The 15,169-nt window shown below is 47.6% G+C and overlaps 1 protein-coding gene across 2 annotated transcripts in view; it reads right to left on the reverse strand.

Annotated features, from left to right (window-relative positions):
* Positions 1-8,200: 8,200 nt before the first annotated feature.
* The window catches only part of LOC119964941 (interferon-activable protein 202-like), a 64,030-nt gene continuing 57,061 nt past the window's right edge, over positions 8,201-15,169 (reverse strand). For both annotated transcript variants that reach the window (XM_038795154.1, XM_038795155.1), the window contains exon 6: positions 8,201-8,452. In XM_038795154.1, the coding sequence (XP_038651082.1) occupies positions 8,444-8,452 (9 nt within the window). In that variant the 3' untranslated portion in view covers positions 8,201-8,443. The remainder of the gene's footprint in view (positions 8,453-15,169) is intronic.

Genomic DNA, 15,169 nt, shown 5'->3' on the forward strand with positions numbered 1-15,169 from the left:
AAGGAGGACATCGTCAAAGCCGCCATGTGGGCAGTGGATGAATCCGTCCCCTTTCAAGTGGAGAGCGACGCCTCAGAGGTCGCTCTCGTCGCCACTCTGAATCAGGCAGGGAGACCAGTCGCATTCTTCTCCCGAGCCCTCTCCGCTTCGGAACTTCGACACTCCTCAGTCAAAAAGGAAGCTCAAGCCATTGTGGAAGCCATACGGCACTGGAGGCACTACCTCGCAGGTAGGAGGTTTACCCTCATCACCGACCAAAGATCGGTTGCCTTCATGTTTGCCAACTCACAAAGGGGCAAAATTAAAAATGATAAAATCTTGCGGTGGAGATTCGAACTCTCCACCTATAATTCCGACATCATATATCGACCGAAGAAGCTCAACAAGCCCCAGATGCCCTGTCCCGCGGCACATGCCCCAGCGCGCAAGACGACCGCCTGAAAGCTATCCACAATGACCTCTGCTACCCGGGGGTCACCCGGCTCACCCACTACGTCAAAGCCCGAAATCTGCCTTTCTCCACCGAGGAGATCAAAGCCATCACCAGGGATTGCCTGATCTGCACGGAGCGCAAACCGCACTTCTATAGACCAGACAAGGCCCACCTGGTAAAGGCATCCCGGCCCTTTGAACGCCTGAGCATCGATTTCAAAGGGCCACTCCCCTCGACCAATCGAAATGTGTACTTTCTTAACGTCATCGATGAGTTCTCCTGCTTCCCCTTTGCCATCCCGTGCCCCGATATGACCTCTCATACAGTCATCAGAGCCCTGTTCAGTGTCTTCACCCTGTTCGGTTTCCCCAGCTACGTGCACAGTGACACGGGTTCGTCCCTTATGAGCGACAAGCTGCGTCAGTACCTGCTTGATAAGGGCATCGCCTCGAGCAGGACTACCAGCTACAACCCCAGGGGGAACGGGCAGGTGGAGAGGGAGAACGCAACGGTCTGGAAGACCGTCCTACTGACCCTACGGTCCAGGAATCTCCCGACCTCCCACTGGCAGGAGGTCCTCCCCGACGCGCTCCATGCTATTAGGTCCCTCCTATGCACCGCCACCAACCAGACCCCTCACGAACGACTATTTGTTTTCTCTAGGGGCACTACCACGGGGGCTTAGCTCCCATCCTGGTTGAGGACACCGGGCCCGGTTCTCCTCCGGAAACACGTCCGGACACACAAAACAGACCCGCTAGTGGAGAGAGTGCTACTGCTTCACTCGAACCCACACTACGCCTTCATTGAATACCCCGACGGCTGTCAGGATACCGTTTCCCTCCGGGACCTGGCGCCTGCAGGATCCACCACTACCACGGCCGCCGAGGTACCCCTCACACTACACCCCACCCAACCCCCACGCCCTGCGCCCCCGCGCCTATAGGTTTCCTGCCCCTCCCCCCCCCCCCCCCCCCCCCCCCCCCCACCCGTTGCACGTCGCGTCAGTCAGGTATGAAACTCGGACCGAAACACCCCCGGAGTCCACCCTCGTACCCATACCGATCGTCACCACCCAGCCACCCGAAGAGGCTGCAACCCCGGTGCTCCGCCGATCCCAAAGGACAACTCGGCCACCGGACCGGCTCAACTTGTAGACCCATCACCCCCGCTGGACTTGATTTTTTTTCAGGGGGTGAATGTGGTGAATTATACTGTATTGTAATTCACACTGTATTGCATTACATTGTATTATGTCCTTGTGGGGTCTGTATGTGAGCCGTTGCGTGGCTCTGCCCATAGGGGGAGATGAGGAGCTTGTACAGGGCTCCACCCTTGGCCCCGCTCATGGCTCTGCCCATGGCCCCTCCCACTACCGGAAGTATAAAGTGCTGGAGCCGTAAGCCCTGCTCTCAGTTCCTCTGGTCGCAGGCTGGCTCAGTTGTAAGACTATTAAAACCATGGTTTACTTCCAATCGTATCTCTAGTGAATTGATGGTCACATCACACCCCATCCATCTTCTCCATGAACCCCTTTAGCTCCTTTGCCATTGCTGGCACCCTGCCTTGAGCTAGACCAGTGTACCCTAGGTTGATGACTGTGTTGAAGTTCCTCCCCCCCCACATGACCAACTACTGCGAATCCAGGGCCGGGATCTTCTCCAACATCCTCCTTATGAACTCCACATCATCAGAATTTGGCGCGTACACATTCACGAGTACCACCAGCAGCCCCTCCAGCTTCCCACTAACCATAATGTAACGTCCAACCGCAACTATTCTTCCCGCCTCGAATGAAACTCGCTTATTAATCAGGATCACGACCCTGCTAGTCTTAGAGTCCAGTTCCCAGTCAAACACCTGTCCGACCCATCCCTTCCTTAATCTAATCTGATTGGTTACCCAAAGGTGCATCTCCTGTAACATTGCCACGTCCACCTTCAATCCCCTCAAATACGCAAATACACGTGCCCTATTAACCGGCCCATTTAGCCCTCTAATGTTCCATGTGATCAGCCTGGTTGGGGGCTTCTTGCCCCCCCCCCCCCACCCGCCGATCAGCCATCTCCTTTCTTGGGCCAGTCTCCAGCCCGCGCCACGCGCATCCGCAGGCCCACCCCCCAGCAGCCTCCGTCCGCGACCTCCCTTTTGTTCCTCAGCAAAAGTCCCTCCCCGTCAGCAGAGCATACCCCCCCCCCCCCCCCCCCCCCGAATAATAGCACTATGCAAACCGCCTTCTTCAACAAGCATTTTTTTTTTTAATTTAGAGTAACCAGTTATCTTTTTTTTCCAATTTAGTGTGGCCAATCCACCTAACCTGCACATCTTTGGGTTGTGGGGGTGAAACCCACGCAGACACGAGGAGAATGTGCAAACTCCACACGGACAGTAACCCAGAGCCGGGATCGAAACCTGGGACCTCGGCGCCCTTCAACAAGCATAACATCTGCTCACCACTGCGCTTCCGTGACCCAGTTGCCCAGCTAGCTTGGCAGCCCCCGCCCATGGCGCCAGACATTTTCCCACCTATTGTTTCCCCCTCCCCCGCTCGGCCACACATATGCAAAAGAAAACAATCCCAGCCCCCAGTTGACCGAAAGAAACACAAAGAAAATCAAAAACCCCACATCAAAAATTCACACCTCCATCCCCCATCAGTACAAATGCAAACTTTTTAACTCACACAAATATGTGGCAGCACCAGGATCAGTACAGAAGGCATTACAGATAAAGTCCAAAAACAAAAACTTTTTTAACATGAACGCTGCAGCAAAGTTCAGACACCTCAGTCCGCTATCAGCCCTTTCCTTCTGGCAAAATCCATCGCTTCCTCGGGCGACTCAAAGCAAAAATGTTGCTCCTCATAAGTGACCCAAAGACGGGTCAGATACAGCAGTCCAAACTTCACCTTCTTCTTGAAAAGGGTCGACTTTATTTGGTTGAACCCTGCTCTTCTCCTGGCTACGTCCGCGCTCAGATTTTGGTATATATGCAGGGCGCTATTCTCCCATTTACAGTACCGTGCCTGCCTGGCCCACCGTAAAATACACTCCTTGTCCAGGTACCTGTGGAATCTCCGTCGCCCTTGGGTGTCCCCTACATGCACCTTCCTCGCGAGCACTCTGTGAGCCCTGTCCACCTCCAAGGGTCGGGTGAACGTCCAATCCCCCATTAACTTCTTGAACATGCCCGCTATATATGTCCCTGCGTCTCCTCCTTCGGACTCCTCCGGGAGACTAACGATTCTCAAGTTCTGCCGGCGGGAACTACTCTCTGGATCCTCCACCTGCTCTTGGATCCTTTTCTTTCGCTCTCTCAACATCCCCACCTCCACCACCATTGCTGTTTGATGTTCCTCCTACTCAGTCAGTGCCTTCTCCAATTTCTGGATCGCCCCATCTTGAGCATCCAGTCTATGTTCCAGCCGAGCGATCGATTCCTTAATCGGCTTCCTGTTTCTGCTTGGCGAAACCCTCCTGTATGAACTGCATCAGCTGCTCCGTCGACTGCTGGGTCGTCGAGCCAGGATCCCGGTCGTCTGCCATGCTTTCTCCCGCTGTAGCCTCAGCCCAAGCCTTCTCTGTTCGCCTATTTCTTCCTTTGTGAGCTCTCCTGGTCTGCCTTTCCATGCACTGATGTAGGATTCCTCCTTACAATTACGTCCACCATCAATTTACCGAGTAAAATCCGAGAAAAAATCAGGCAAAACGTTCAAAGGTCTGACCCGAGCGGGAGCCACCAAATCTGCAACCTACTCCTTCATAGCCACCACCGGAAGTCCAAGTAGGCTTACATTAACACTGCAATGAAGTTACTGTGAAAAACCCCTAGTTGCCACACTCTGGCGCCCGTTCGGGTACACAGAGGGAGAATTCAGAATGTCCAATTTCAAGCACGTCTTTCGGGACTTGTGGGAGGAAACCGGAGCACCCGAAGGAAACCCACAGACACGGGGAGAACGTGCAGACTCTGCACAGACAGTGACCCAAACTTGGAATCGAACCTGGAATCCATCCATTGGCTCATCAAAACCCCTAGTTATTTGCCTTGTAAGTCCCTTGTAGTCATTGGATTAGTTGTCCCAACCTCCTGTCAATCACCCAGGGAGGCAACACTAAAAATGTGGCTTTGATGCAACAAGCATCGTAATGCGTGTTCGCAATAAAAGTTACGTTTATCTGCTCTTCCCTCAAGTTAATACATATCTGTAAATAATTTTTCATTCTAATCATAGAATTTGCAGTGCAGAAGGAGGCCATTCGGCCCATCGGGTCTGCATCGGCCCTCTGAAAGAGCACCCAACCCAAGCCCACACCTCCACCCTATCCCCAAAACTCAGTAATCCCACCTAACCTTTTTTTGGGACACCAAGGGCAATTTAGCATGGCCAATCCACCTAACCTGCACATCTTTGGAGTGTGGGAGGAAACTGGAGCATCCGGAGAAAACCCACGCAGACACAGGGAGAACATGCAGGCTCGCACAGGCAATGACCCAAGCCGGGATTCAAACCTGGGACCCCGGAGCTGTGAAGCAATAGTGCTAACCACTGTGCTACAGTGCCGTCTATGTGGATGGACTACCCATAACAGCTACTCCAGAATAAACCCAAACTCTCACCTATCATCCAATCCTTTTGTCTTACCTCTCTTATTACTTTAACCTCCAAAACTGCACGATCATGAGGATTTTTGCTTCTAGTTTAGCTTTTATTTATTGTTCAAGCTATTCAACCTATCATCTCTACTTGCACTTTTATCTCATCCTATCACACTTTTGAAGATCTTTCTCCATTTCTTGGCCATCATCCTGAACGTTCAACCGATATTTAAACCTTTCAACATATTTTCCAGCACATCCCACTGTTGTTGCATCCCTCCAATCATTTGACCCGCTGGGCCTTTATCAAGCATATTCTGTTCCTATGGACCTCTATCTTAAAGCACATAATTATTTGTGGCACAAGGTGCCTTGATTATTTTTATAAGCTGCTCTGGGCCCAAGATTAATTAATTAATGACAATTAATCGCATGCTTGATCAGTACTGCCTTACCATCATGACCCATGACTTACCATGGCCTTTCCGTTCCTGATGGTCATTTTTAAAAAAATATAAATTTAGAGTACCCAATTCATTTTTCCAATTAAGGGGCAATTTAGCTTGGCCAATCCACCTACCCCGCACATCTTTTGGGGTCAAAACCCACGCAAACACGGGGAGAATGCGCAAACTCCACACGGACAGTGATCCAGAGCCGGGATTGAACCTGGGACCTCGGCTCCATGAGACTGCAGTGCTCACCACTGCACCACCGTGCTGCTCCCGATGGTCATTTATAACCTATGACCATTTCTGATGCACCAAATCTCCTGAATTAAATTCTGTCTGGGATGGTTTTATACAATGTCTCAGAGCTCTCCGAGTTTTCAGCCTTTGGGGGAGCCCATATCCTGCATGTTAATAATCTTTATTGTCACAAGTAGGCTTACATCAACACCACAATGAAGTTACTGTGAAAAGCATGTTGTGAGGGAATCTTTGTTTTTAAATGTAATTTGTTATTTTCTGCGGCAGACCCTAACGAAAACAGAATCTGCATGGTAAAGGGAAACAGAATAGGTAACCATCGAAGGAAAATTGACCCACCCAGTTTCTAAGGACACAAAAACAAACTGAGGTTTGGGCAAACTGACCCTGGTTGAAAAATATCAAAGGGTGCATATCAGTCCATCCTGAGCAGTATCAGTTGGTAAGTGCAGTGATGCCGAACCGGACAAGACAGAATCCAAATTCAGGAGCTAAGAGCAAGTCGCTGCAGTTACTTTTGTTAGCAGAAGATAACATTGGTGGGTCTATCCTATCCAGACTGAGTTGAGCAGACAAGTGCCATTTGTGATGAAGACCCTGCCTGTGGAACTCAGTTGGTTATGCACTGTCATCAGCTGGAGATCAAACTAGCTCCTAGAAGGAGAAGAGGTGAAATTCTTTGTGAAGAAGGCAGAGTTTGAAGGACTTTGTGACTGAGAATAATCACCAATATCTGAATGGACTGCTGAGCCAATTAGTAAGATCAATCTTAGTTGTATTTCCCAATTAATGTGCAATTTGTAGTTTATATTTCACACAATTTGCCTGTTAATTCTGGATATTAAGGGTATAGTAAGAGTAAAAGTAACAGCTTATGCAGTGAGCAATAAGGAACCAATCAAACAAGGTAAATTTATTAACTACTAAATGCAAGAAAAGCAGAATAAGTGAAGTTAGAGTCCAATTAAAAATAAAAGAGTACAGTTAAATATCCTTTGCCTGTCCTTGAGGCATAGATTGTTAAACATTTCGGTCAATTTGGATTAGCTGGTTTTGTGGATGCAGTCAGATGTAGAAGATCTTGTAATTAATATACGAGATCTCAGTTCGCTGATCGGTTTCTGATAGTTGACTTCTTGAACCGAGTGACACATACTGTTTCCAAATGAGAGACAGGAAAGAGAGCCCAGCTTTTCAGCCCATTTCCTCGGCTGAAAATGTTCTTGACACTCCCTCTGTCACTTGCAATTTATCTGCAGTGGTTGCAGACTGGCCTATGATACTTCACCCATCCCGTATTTTGGTTGGGCCTGTCCGTTGCAGCCATTGGGCGGAATCCTCCCAAAACAGGTCTTAGTGTGGTCTCCACTGGGAAATTGGGTATAATCCCTGCTGGGTGGATCAGCATGATCCAGATCACAATCCATCTACACCTAGCTGGGGAGGGGGGGAGCAGGCAGGAGCATCCTGGGATAGCGCAACACTCCTACATCTGAGATTGAAATGGATACTGGTGAGTTCTGATTGGGTTCTCACTGTTCCTGGGTGAGAATCTGATTTTGCCAGGGGTGAGGGGTGCAAGCCAGGAGACCTGCGATGAGTTTGAAGCCCTGCAAGAAACCTGTTTTGGGCCTCACACCTGATTTGACATGATAGTGGGAATCCCAAGTAGGACTAACGGAGAATCACCTCCAATGCTTCAATATCCAGCACTTTACATTTTAACGTTACTTTCTTTTTTTTATAAATTTAGATTAGCCAATTATTTTTTCCAATTACGGGGCAATTTAGCGTGGCCAATCCACCTACTCTGCGCATCTTTGGGTTGTGGGGGTGAAACCCACGCAGACACGGGGAGAATGTGCAAACTCCACACGGACAGTGACCCAGAGCCGGGATCGAACCTGGGACCTCAGCGCCATGAGGCAGTTGTGCTAACCACTAGGCCACCGTGCTGCCCCTATGTTACTTTCTTAAACAACGACGGGTTTTGATGGCTCTTTGAATTATCGGAAATGTACCTCGCGTGAAATGCCACTGAGGATGCCATGTTTGCTTTTGCACCTTCACCTTGGAAAGTAGCCTTGCATTTTCAATAGTTTGTTCTGTCTCATTTCAAATTGCAAAATTTCCAGTCAGTTGAAAACTGAGAAATTAATTTTCACAATTAAAGGGGCATAGCATTGTGGCAGGTCGGTTGCTGACTTAAAAAACAAACCCGACACCTGTTCACTGCCTCTAACAAAACTCAACCCAGAAACACTCATAGAATCCGTACAGTGCAGAAGGACAACATTCAGCCCATCGCATCTGCACAGATCGTCCGAAAGAGCGCCCTATCCCCGTGACCCCACCTAACCTTTTGGACACTAAGGGGAAATTTAGCATGACCAATACACCTAACCTGCACATCTTTGGACTGTGAGAGGAAACCGGAGCACCCGGAGGAAACCCACAGACATGGGGAGAGCATGCAAACGCCACACAGACAGTCACCCAAGGTCAGAATCGAACCCGGGTCCCTGGCACTGTGAGGCAGCAGTGCTAACCACTGTGCCACCCTTTTAAAGTACAGCAAAATAGGTAGATGGCAGCAAAAGGCAGCAAATTGAAAAGAAGTTGGTCTGAGAAAGGTAGAAGTTCTTCAAGTGAAGGTTTGTGAAATTCAGAACACGGTCTTCAGATGCGTACCTGACATCAGTCACAGGACCTAAGGAAAGAACAAATAACATTAGAGAATATGCTGATTGATTAAATTACATCAACATTGCCAATTTGGAAGTAAACCCATGGGTATTTTATCAAAACAACTCCCCACCCCACAAATTGTAATCTGTGGTAGGACAGCTGTGCAATAGCTGGGTCTTGCAGATTAGTTTCATATTTTCATTGATAAGCTTCGCCCATAACTGAGAAATTAATGCAATATCAGATCATAATAAATTTTTGCAGATTTTCTAGACTTTGGAGTGGCAGGATGCACTGTGAACCTGTCCTACTGAAATGAATGTTAGAATTTCCGAAGATGTGGGACACGCAGGCAGAACCAGTGTTGTTGCTCCCTGTCCATTAACGTCAACGGGCAACAAACCATAAGCTGTGCAACTCCAATTTTCCAAAACGTCGCCAATTGTGTATGAGGCCTTACTGCCTGATATGAAAAACTGAATTAGACTAAGGACAAAATATTTTCCGTCAGTGAAGCAGTGTGACTAGCCTATCAGAAAATGCTGAGGAATGTAGGTTATTAAACCCCTTGAGCCAGTTCCGTGATGATCTGTGATGCCTATTGTACATACTGATGTAAAGTAATCATTCAAAACATCCATCCTTTCTTTATTTTCATTGAGTGTTAACACCACCAGTTTTTACATTGCTCCTGGCAACTCTCTTTCTCCTATTATAATTGTATAAACTTCTGCACTAACTTTGACATCCTTGGCAAATTTCTTTTCATATTCCATTTTTTGTAACTCTTACTATCTGTTTTGTCACCCTTTGTTATTTTTCGTATCTTTCCCATTGCTGTTCTTTGTCTCTTCCTCCCATTATCAAGGATTTGTATTTTTCTTTGCATTTTTGTACGCATTGTCTGTTAGTCTTTGTGGTAGTCACCACTAGCTGTACATTAGATTCTGGGAGCAGCTACAGGAGGCCACACATCTTTGCTCAATAAAGCCTTGATTATTCACTACTCTAGTCTTTGTAGTAATTGATAGTGCAGCAATTTATTGAGTAAAGATTTTGAAACGATGGAACTTCGCATCAAGCCTGATCACCTACAGCTACACCCTCAAGCAGCCAACACTACGTTGGCCTTTGACCACTGGCTGGCCTGCTTTGAAAGCTACCTCCGAACATCGGCTGAACAACCCTTGGACGCAGATGCCTCGCTATTTCTTCCTTGATGATAAATTCCAGCATCTTCCCTACTACCGAAGTTAAGTTCACTAGTCTATCATTACCCGCTTTCTGCCTACCTCCTTTTTTAAACAGCGGTGTCACGTTTGCTAATTTCCAATCCGCCGGGACCACCCCAGAGTCTAGTGAATTTTGGCAAATTATCACTAGTGCATCTGCAATTTCCCTAGCCATCTCATTTAGCACTCTGGGATGCATTCCATTAGGGCCAGGAGACTTGTCTACCTTTAGCCCCATTAGCTTGCCCATCACTACCTCCTTAGTGATAACAATCCTCTCAAGGTCCTCACCTGTCATAGCCTCATTTCTATCAGTCACTGGCATGTTATTTGTGTCTTCCACTGTGAAGACCGACCCAAAAACCTGTTCAGTTCCTCAGCCATTTCCTCATCTCCCATTATTAAATCTCCCTTCTCACCCTCTAAAGGACCACTATTTACCTCAGCCACTCTTTCTTGTTTTGTATATTTGTAGAAACTTTTACTATCTGTTTTTATATTCTGAGCAAGTTTACTCTCATAATCTATCTTACTCTTCTTTATAGCTTTTTTAGTAGCTTTCTGTTGCCCCTAAAGATTTCCCAGTCCTCTAGTCTCCCACGAATCTTTACCACTTTGTATGCTTTTTCCTTCAATTTGATACTCTCTCTTATTTCCTTAGATATCCACGGTCGATTTTCCCTCTTTTTACCGTCCTTCCTTTTTGTTGGTATAAACCTTTGCTGAGCACTGTGAAAAAATTGCTTGGAAGGTTCTCCATTGTTCCTCAACTGATCCACCATAAAGTCTTTGCTCCCAGTCTGCTAGTTCTCTCATCCCATTGTAATCTCCTTTGTTTAAGCACAAAACACTAGTGTTTGATTTGACCTTCTCACCCTCCATCTGTATTTTAAATTCCAACATATTGTGATTGCTCCTTCCGAGAGGATCCCTAACTATGAGATCATTAATCAATCCTGTCTCATTACACAGGACCAGATCTATGACCGCTTGTTCACTCGTAGGTTCCATCACATACTGTTCTAGGAAACTATCACGGATACATTCTATAAACTCCTCCTCAAGGCTGCCTTGAATGACCTGGTTAAACCAATTGACATGTAGATTAAAATCCCCCATGATAACTGCTGTACCATTTCTACATGCATCAGTTATTTCTTTGTTTATTGCCTGCCCCACCATACTGTTACTATTTGGTGGCCTATAGACTACTCCTATCAGTGACTTTTTTTGCCTCACTATTCCTGATTTCCACCCAAATGGATTCAACCTTATCCTCCATAGCACCGATGTCATCCCTTACTATTGCCCAGATGTCATCCTTAAATAACAGAGCTACACCACCTCCCTTACCATCCACTCTGTCCTTCCGAATAGTTTGATACCCTTGGATATTTAACTCCCAATCGTGACCATCCTTTAACTATGTTTCAGTAATGGGCACTAAATCATAGTCATTCACGATGATTTGCACCATCAACTCAATTACCTTCTGCCGAATACTACGAGCATTCAGGTAAAGTACACATATGTTGGCTTTTATACCTCTGTTTTGAATCTTAACATCTCAATCAGTAACTTCTCCTAAGTTATATTTCCTCTTAACTTTTCTCCTAATTTTTCTTGTTCTCACTAATTGCCTGAATCTTCTACTCTCACAATGTTATAAGTACTCAGAGGTGGTAACGTTCTTGGCGCTCTATCATAGAACTGCTTTTGTTTTGCATTTTCTGCAGTATCACTGCATTCTCCTCCTTCTTTTCCAAGTCTGGAAGTGTGATACGCAGCCTTCTAGTCATGAGTAACTGCTGCCAATCTACCATGTGACAATGGCGATGCTCTGTAACTCAATAGTGGCTGTCCATTGCTTTCTTCAACAATTGCTTAACAATATGTACACCTTGTTCAGTTTTTCCATTGGCTTGAGGGTACAATGGACTTGACGTGACGTGATTGAAATCATACGTGACTGCGAAGTGTTGGCACTCTTTGCAGCTAAAACATGGGCCGTTGTCACTCACAACGACTTGAGGAATTCCATGTCTAGCAAAAAATTGACTTGGCATGCAGTGTTACACTGCTTGCCGTTATGTGTGACAGTAGAGCCATTTTGAGATAGTTTGAAAAATAGTCTACGATCATTAAATAATCTTTCCCTCGTAGATGATAGAGATCCAAAGCTGCTGTCTGCCATGGTGCCGTAGGTAAATCAGATATTTGCATAGGTTCTCTTGTTTGGTTGCAACCATGCGTCTCGCATGTGTCACAACAACTGACCATCCTGTCAATAGCCTAGTTTATACCTGGCCAGTAAACAGTGTCATGAGTCTCAGTTTACACTTCTCAATCCCAAGACGTCCTTCATGTGGGGCAACATGGTAGCACAGTGGTTAACACTGTTGCTTCACAGCTCCAGAGTCGCAGGTTCTATTCCCGGCTTGGGTCACTGTCTGTGCGGAGTCTGCACGTTCTCCCTGTATCTCCATGGGTTTCCTCCGGGTGCTCCGGTTTCCTCCCACAAGTCCTGAAAGACGTGCTGTTAGGTGGTTTGGACAATCTGAATTCTCCCTCAGTGTGACCCGAACAAGCGCCGGAATGTGGTGACTAGAGAATTTTCACAGTAACCTCATTGCAGTGTTAATGTAAGCCTACCTGTGACAATAAAGATTATTATTCTTATTATGTATCCTCTTTAGTACATCCTTGCGAAGATACTGAGGTATAACTATAGTATTCAAAGGACATACTACTCCATTAATGATACTGAGTTCAGATCTTATATTGTAGAACTCCATACATTGACCTCTGGGCCAGTGTGACATGGGCTCGCGACCATGGTTACCTGGGCCACTCCCAGGGCGCAACGGGGCTGCCGGCAGAACTTTTTGGTGTTCCTCGCACACAATGCCGTTATGGGCCACCTTCTTGATCTCGGAGTCTAATCCAGGCCACCAAATATAATTGTGAGCCAGCATTTTCATCTTTGCCACCCCCAGGTGTCTGTTGTGGAGATCGTTCACCAAAGATACGCAACCCTGCTCGAACACAATCACTTGCATCCCCCACAAAAGGATGCTGTCCTCAACATTCATTTCCAGCAACTTTGAGGTGTAGGCCTTCAGTTCGTCTGTAAGTGCCCTATGCTGGGCCCCATACTGGACAAGAGCCAGACCCATGATAATTTCAGGTCTGTCTGGGTCCACTCTTTTATGCGGCTGCCGTTACCGGCAGGGTGTCTAAAAAGTGGAGGGATGCTATCACCCCTGCGGCCACGGTAGGTGCTGACGGTTTTGTGGAGCGGCGCAGGCAGCTTAACGCATCGGCGAGCAGAATCCTTGTGCCTGGATGATGCTCCAGGGTATATTTGTATGTGGCGAGCAGCAACGCCCATCGCTGGACCCGGGCAGACACAATCGGCAGGATCACTCGACCCTCTTTAAACAACCCCAGCAGGGGCTTGTGGTCCATGTATATCGTGAATGTGTATCCAGAAATGTATTGGTGGAAGTTTTGCACCGCGAATACGACGGCCAAACCTTCCTTTTTCACCTGCGCAAAGCTCAGTTCGGTGTCTGCACGTGTGCGGAACGCAAAGGTTATCGCCCCCTCGAAACCGCCGGGCATGTGGTGTACCAGGACCATGCGGGAGGATCTCCGACACCATGCGGTTAGACTTCATACCGAAGTAATAAAGGTTTTGATGGTTCAAAATGGGTCAGTAAAATAAATCTTGATTATTGTCACAAGTAGGCTTATATTAACACTGCAATGAAGTTACTGTGAAAAGCCCGTAGTCGCCACATTCCGGTGCCTGTTCGGGTTCACCGAGGGAGAATTCAGAATGTCCAATTCACCTAATAAGCATGTCTTTCGGGAGGAAACCGAAGCACTCAGAGGAACCTCCACACAGACAGTGACGGAAGCGGGAATTGAACTTGGGACCCTGGCACTGTGAAGCAACATTGCTAACCACTGTGCTACTGTGCCTCCCATAACTCATCCGATGAAAGGCACCATTTTACTCAAGTCCCATCGCTGTCCTTTCTTCAATAGTCGGCGAAGCGGGTTGAGCAATGTAGCCATCCAGGGAATTCATTTTCTGTAAAAGTTCACCAGACCTAAAAAAGGGCAGAGCTCAATCAGATCACGAGGGGCGGGGGTCTGATGGTTTGCCCGTACCTTGTCTTCCACCAGATGGAGACCCCTGCTGTCTACCCGGTAGCCCAAATACATAACTGCAGGCGCATGAAAAACACACTTCTCTCTCCGGAGGCAGACCCCGGCCCGAGCAAATTGCGGGAGGATCTCGGTGAGGTTCTCCATGTGTTCGCTTGTAGGAGGTTCCGATAAAGAGGATGTCATCAGGTAGACGCCCACCTTGGAAATCCGCGTAATATGTTCTCCATGACATGCTGGAATATAGCGTAGGTCGAGGAGACCCTGAATGGAAAACGGATGTACTCGTACAGACACCGGTGGATGTTAACCATTATATATTTCCGTAACTCCAGGTCTAGTATCAGCTGCAGGTAAGCGTGGCTCATGTCCAGCTGTCGGAATGCCTTGCCCCCACTGAGCCTGGTTTAAAGGTCTTCAATTTGAGGGACCGGGTAACAGTCGAGATGGAACACTAAGTTGGCAATCATCAATTGCTGTTATAGTTCGGGACACAGTGGTTGCTGAGTGCTTGCTGGGAAGACGAGTGAATTTTAAAAAACTTACCGTTGGGGTTTCCAACTGAATCCTGTTGCAGTGAGGACAGAGTGACTGCTGGGTAAGTAGTACAGATTTAAATTGTTTGCGCGGGCCCATAACAGCTGATGGCTGTTATAGCGTGGGACGCAGTGGTTGCTGGTTACGTGTTTTATTTTTACCTGTATTTAAGTTGGGCAGTTGCTAAACCCGAGACACTACACTTGTTCTGTCCCCCACCCTTCCACCTCCTCTTAGCTAAGGGGGTGAGTGAATATCAGGTAAGCTCTTTCTTTCTTTTTCTTATTTTATCCGCAAGTTATCTCGGGGGGGGGGGTGGCAGGGAAGGCAGTGCAATGTTCCTCCTGCAGAATGTTTGAGGTGAGGGATGCCGTCAGTGTCCCTGCTGATTTCACCTGTGGGAAGTGCACCCATCTCCAGCTCCTCAGAAACTGCGTTAGGGAACTGGAGCTGGAGCTGGATGAACTTCGGATCATTCGGGAGGCAGAGGTGGTCATAGATAGTAGCTTCAGGGATGCAGTTACTCCGAAGAATGAAGATAGATGGGTGACGGTGAGAGGGGCTGGGAGGAAGCAGTCAGTGCAGGGATCCCCTGTGGTCGTTCCCCTCAGTAACAAGTATACCACTTTGGATACTGGTGGGGGGGACTTACCAGGGGTGAGCCACGGTGACCAGATCTCCAGCACTGAGACGGTCTCTGTGGCTCAGAAGGGAAGGGGGAGAGCAGGAGAGCAATAGTTATTGGGGACTCAATAGTTAGAGGGACAGATAGACGGTTCTGTTGCAACGAAAGA

This window comes from Scyliorhinus canicula, chromosome 4, assembly GCF_902713615.1.
Source record: "Scyliorhinus canicula chromosome 4, sScyCan1.1, whole genome shotgun sequence".
In the NCBI taxonomy this organism is placed as follows: domain Eukaryota; kingdom Metazoa; phylum Chordata; class Chondrichthyes; order Carcharhiniformes; family Scyliorhinidae; genus Scyliorhinus; species Scyliorhinus canicula.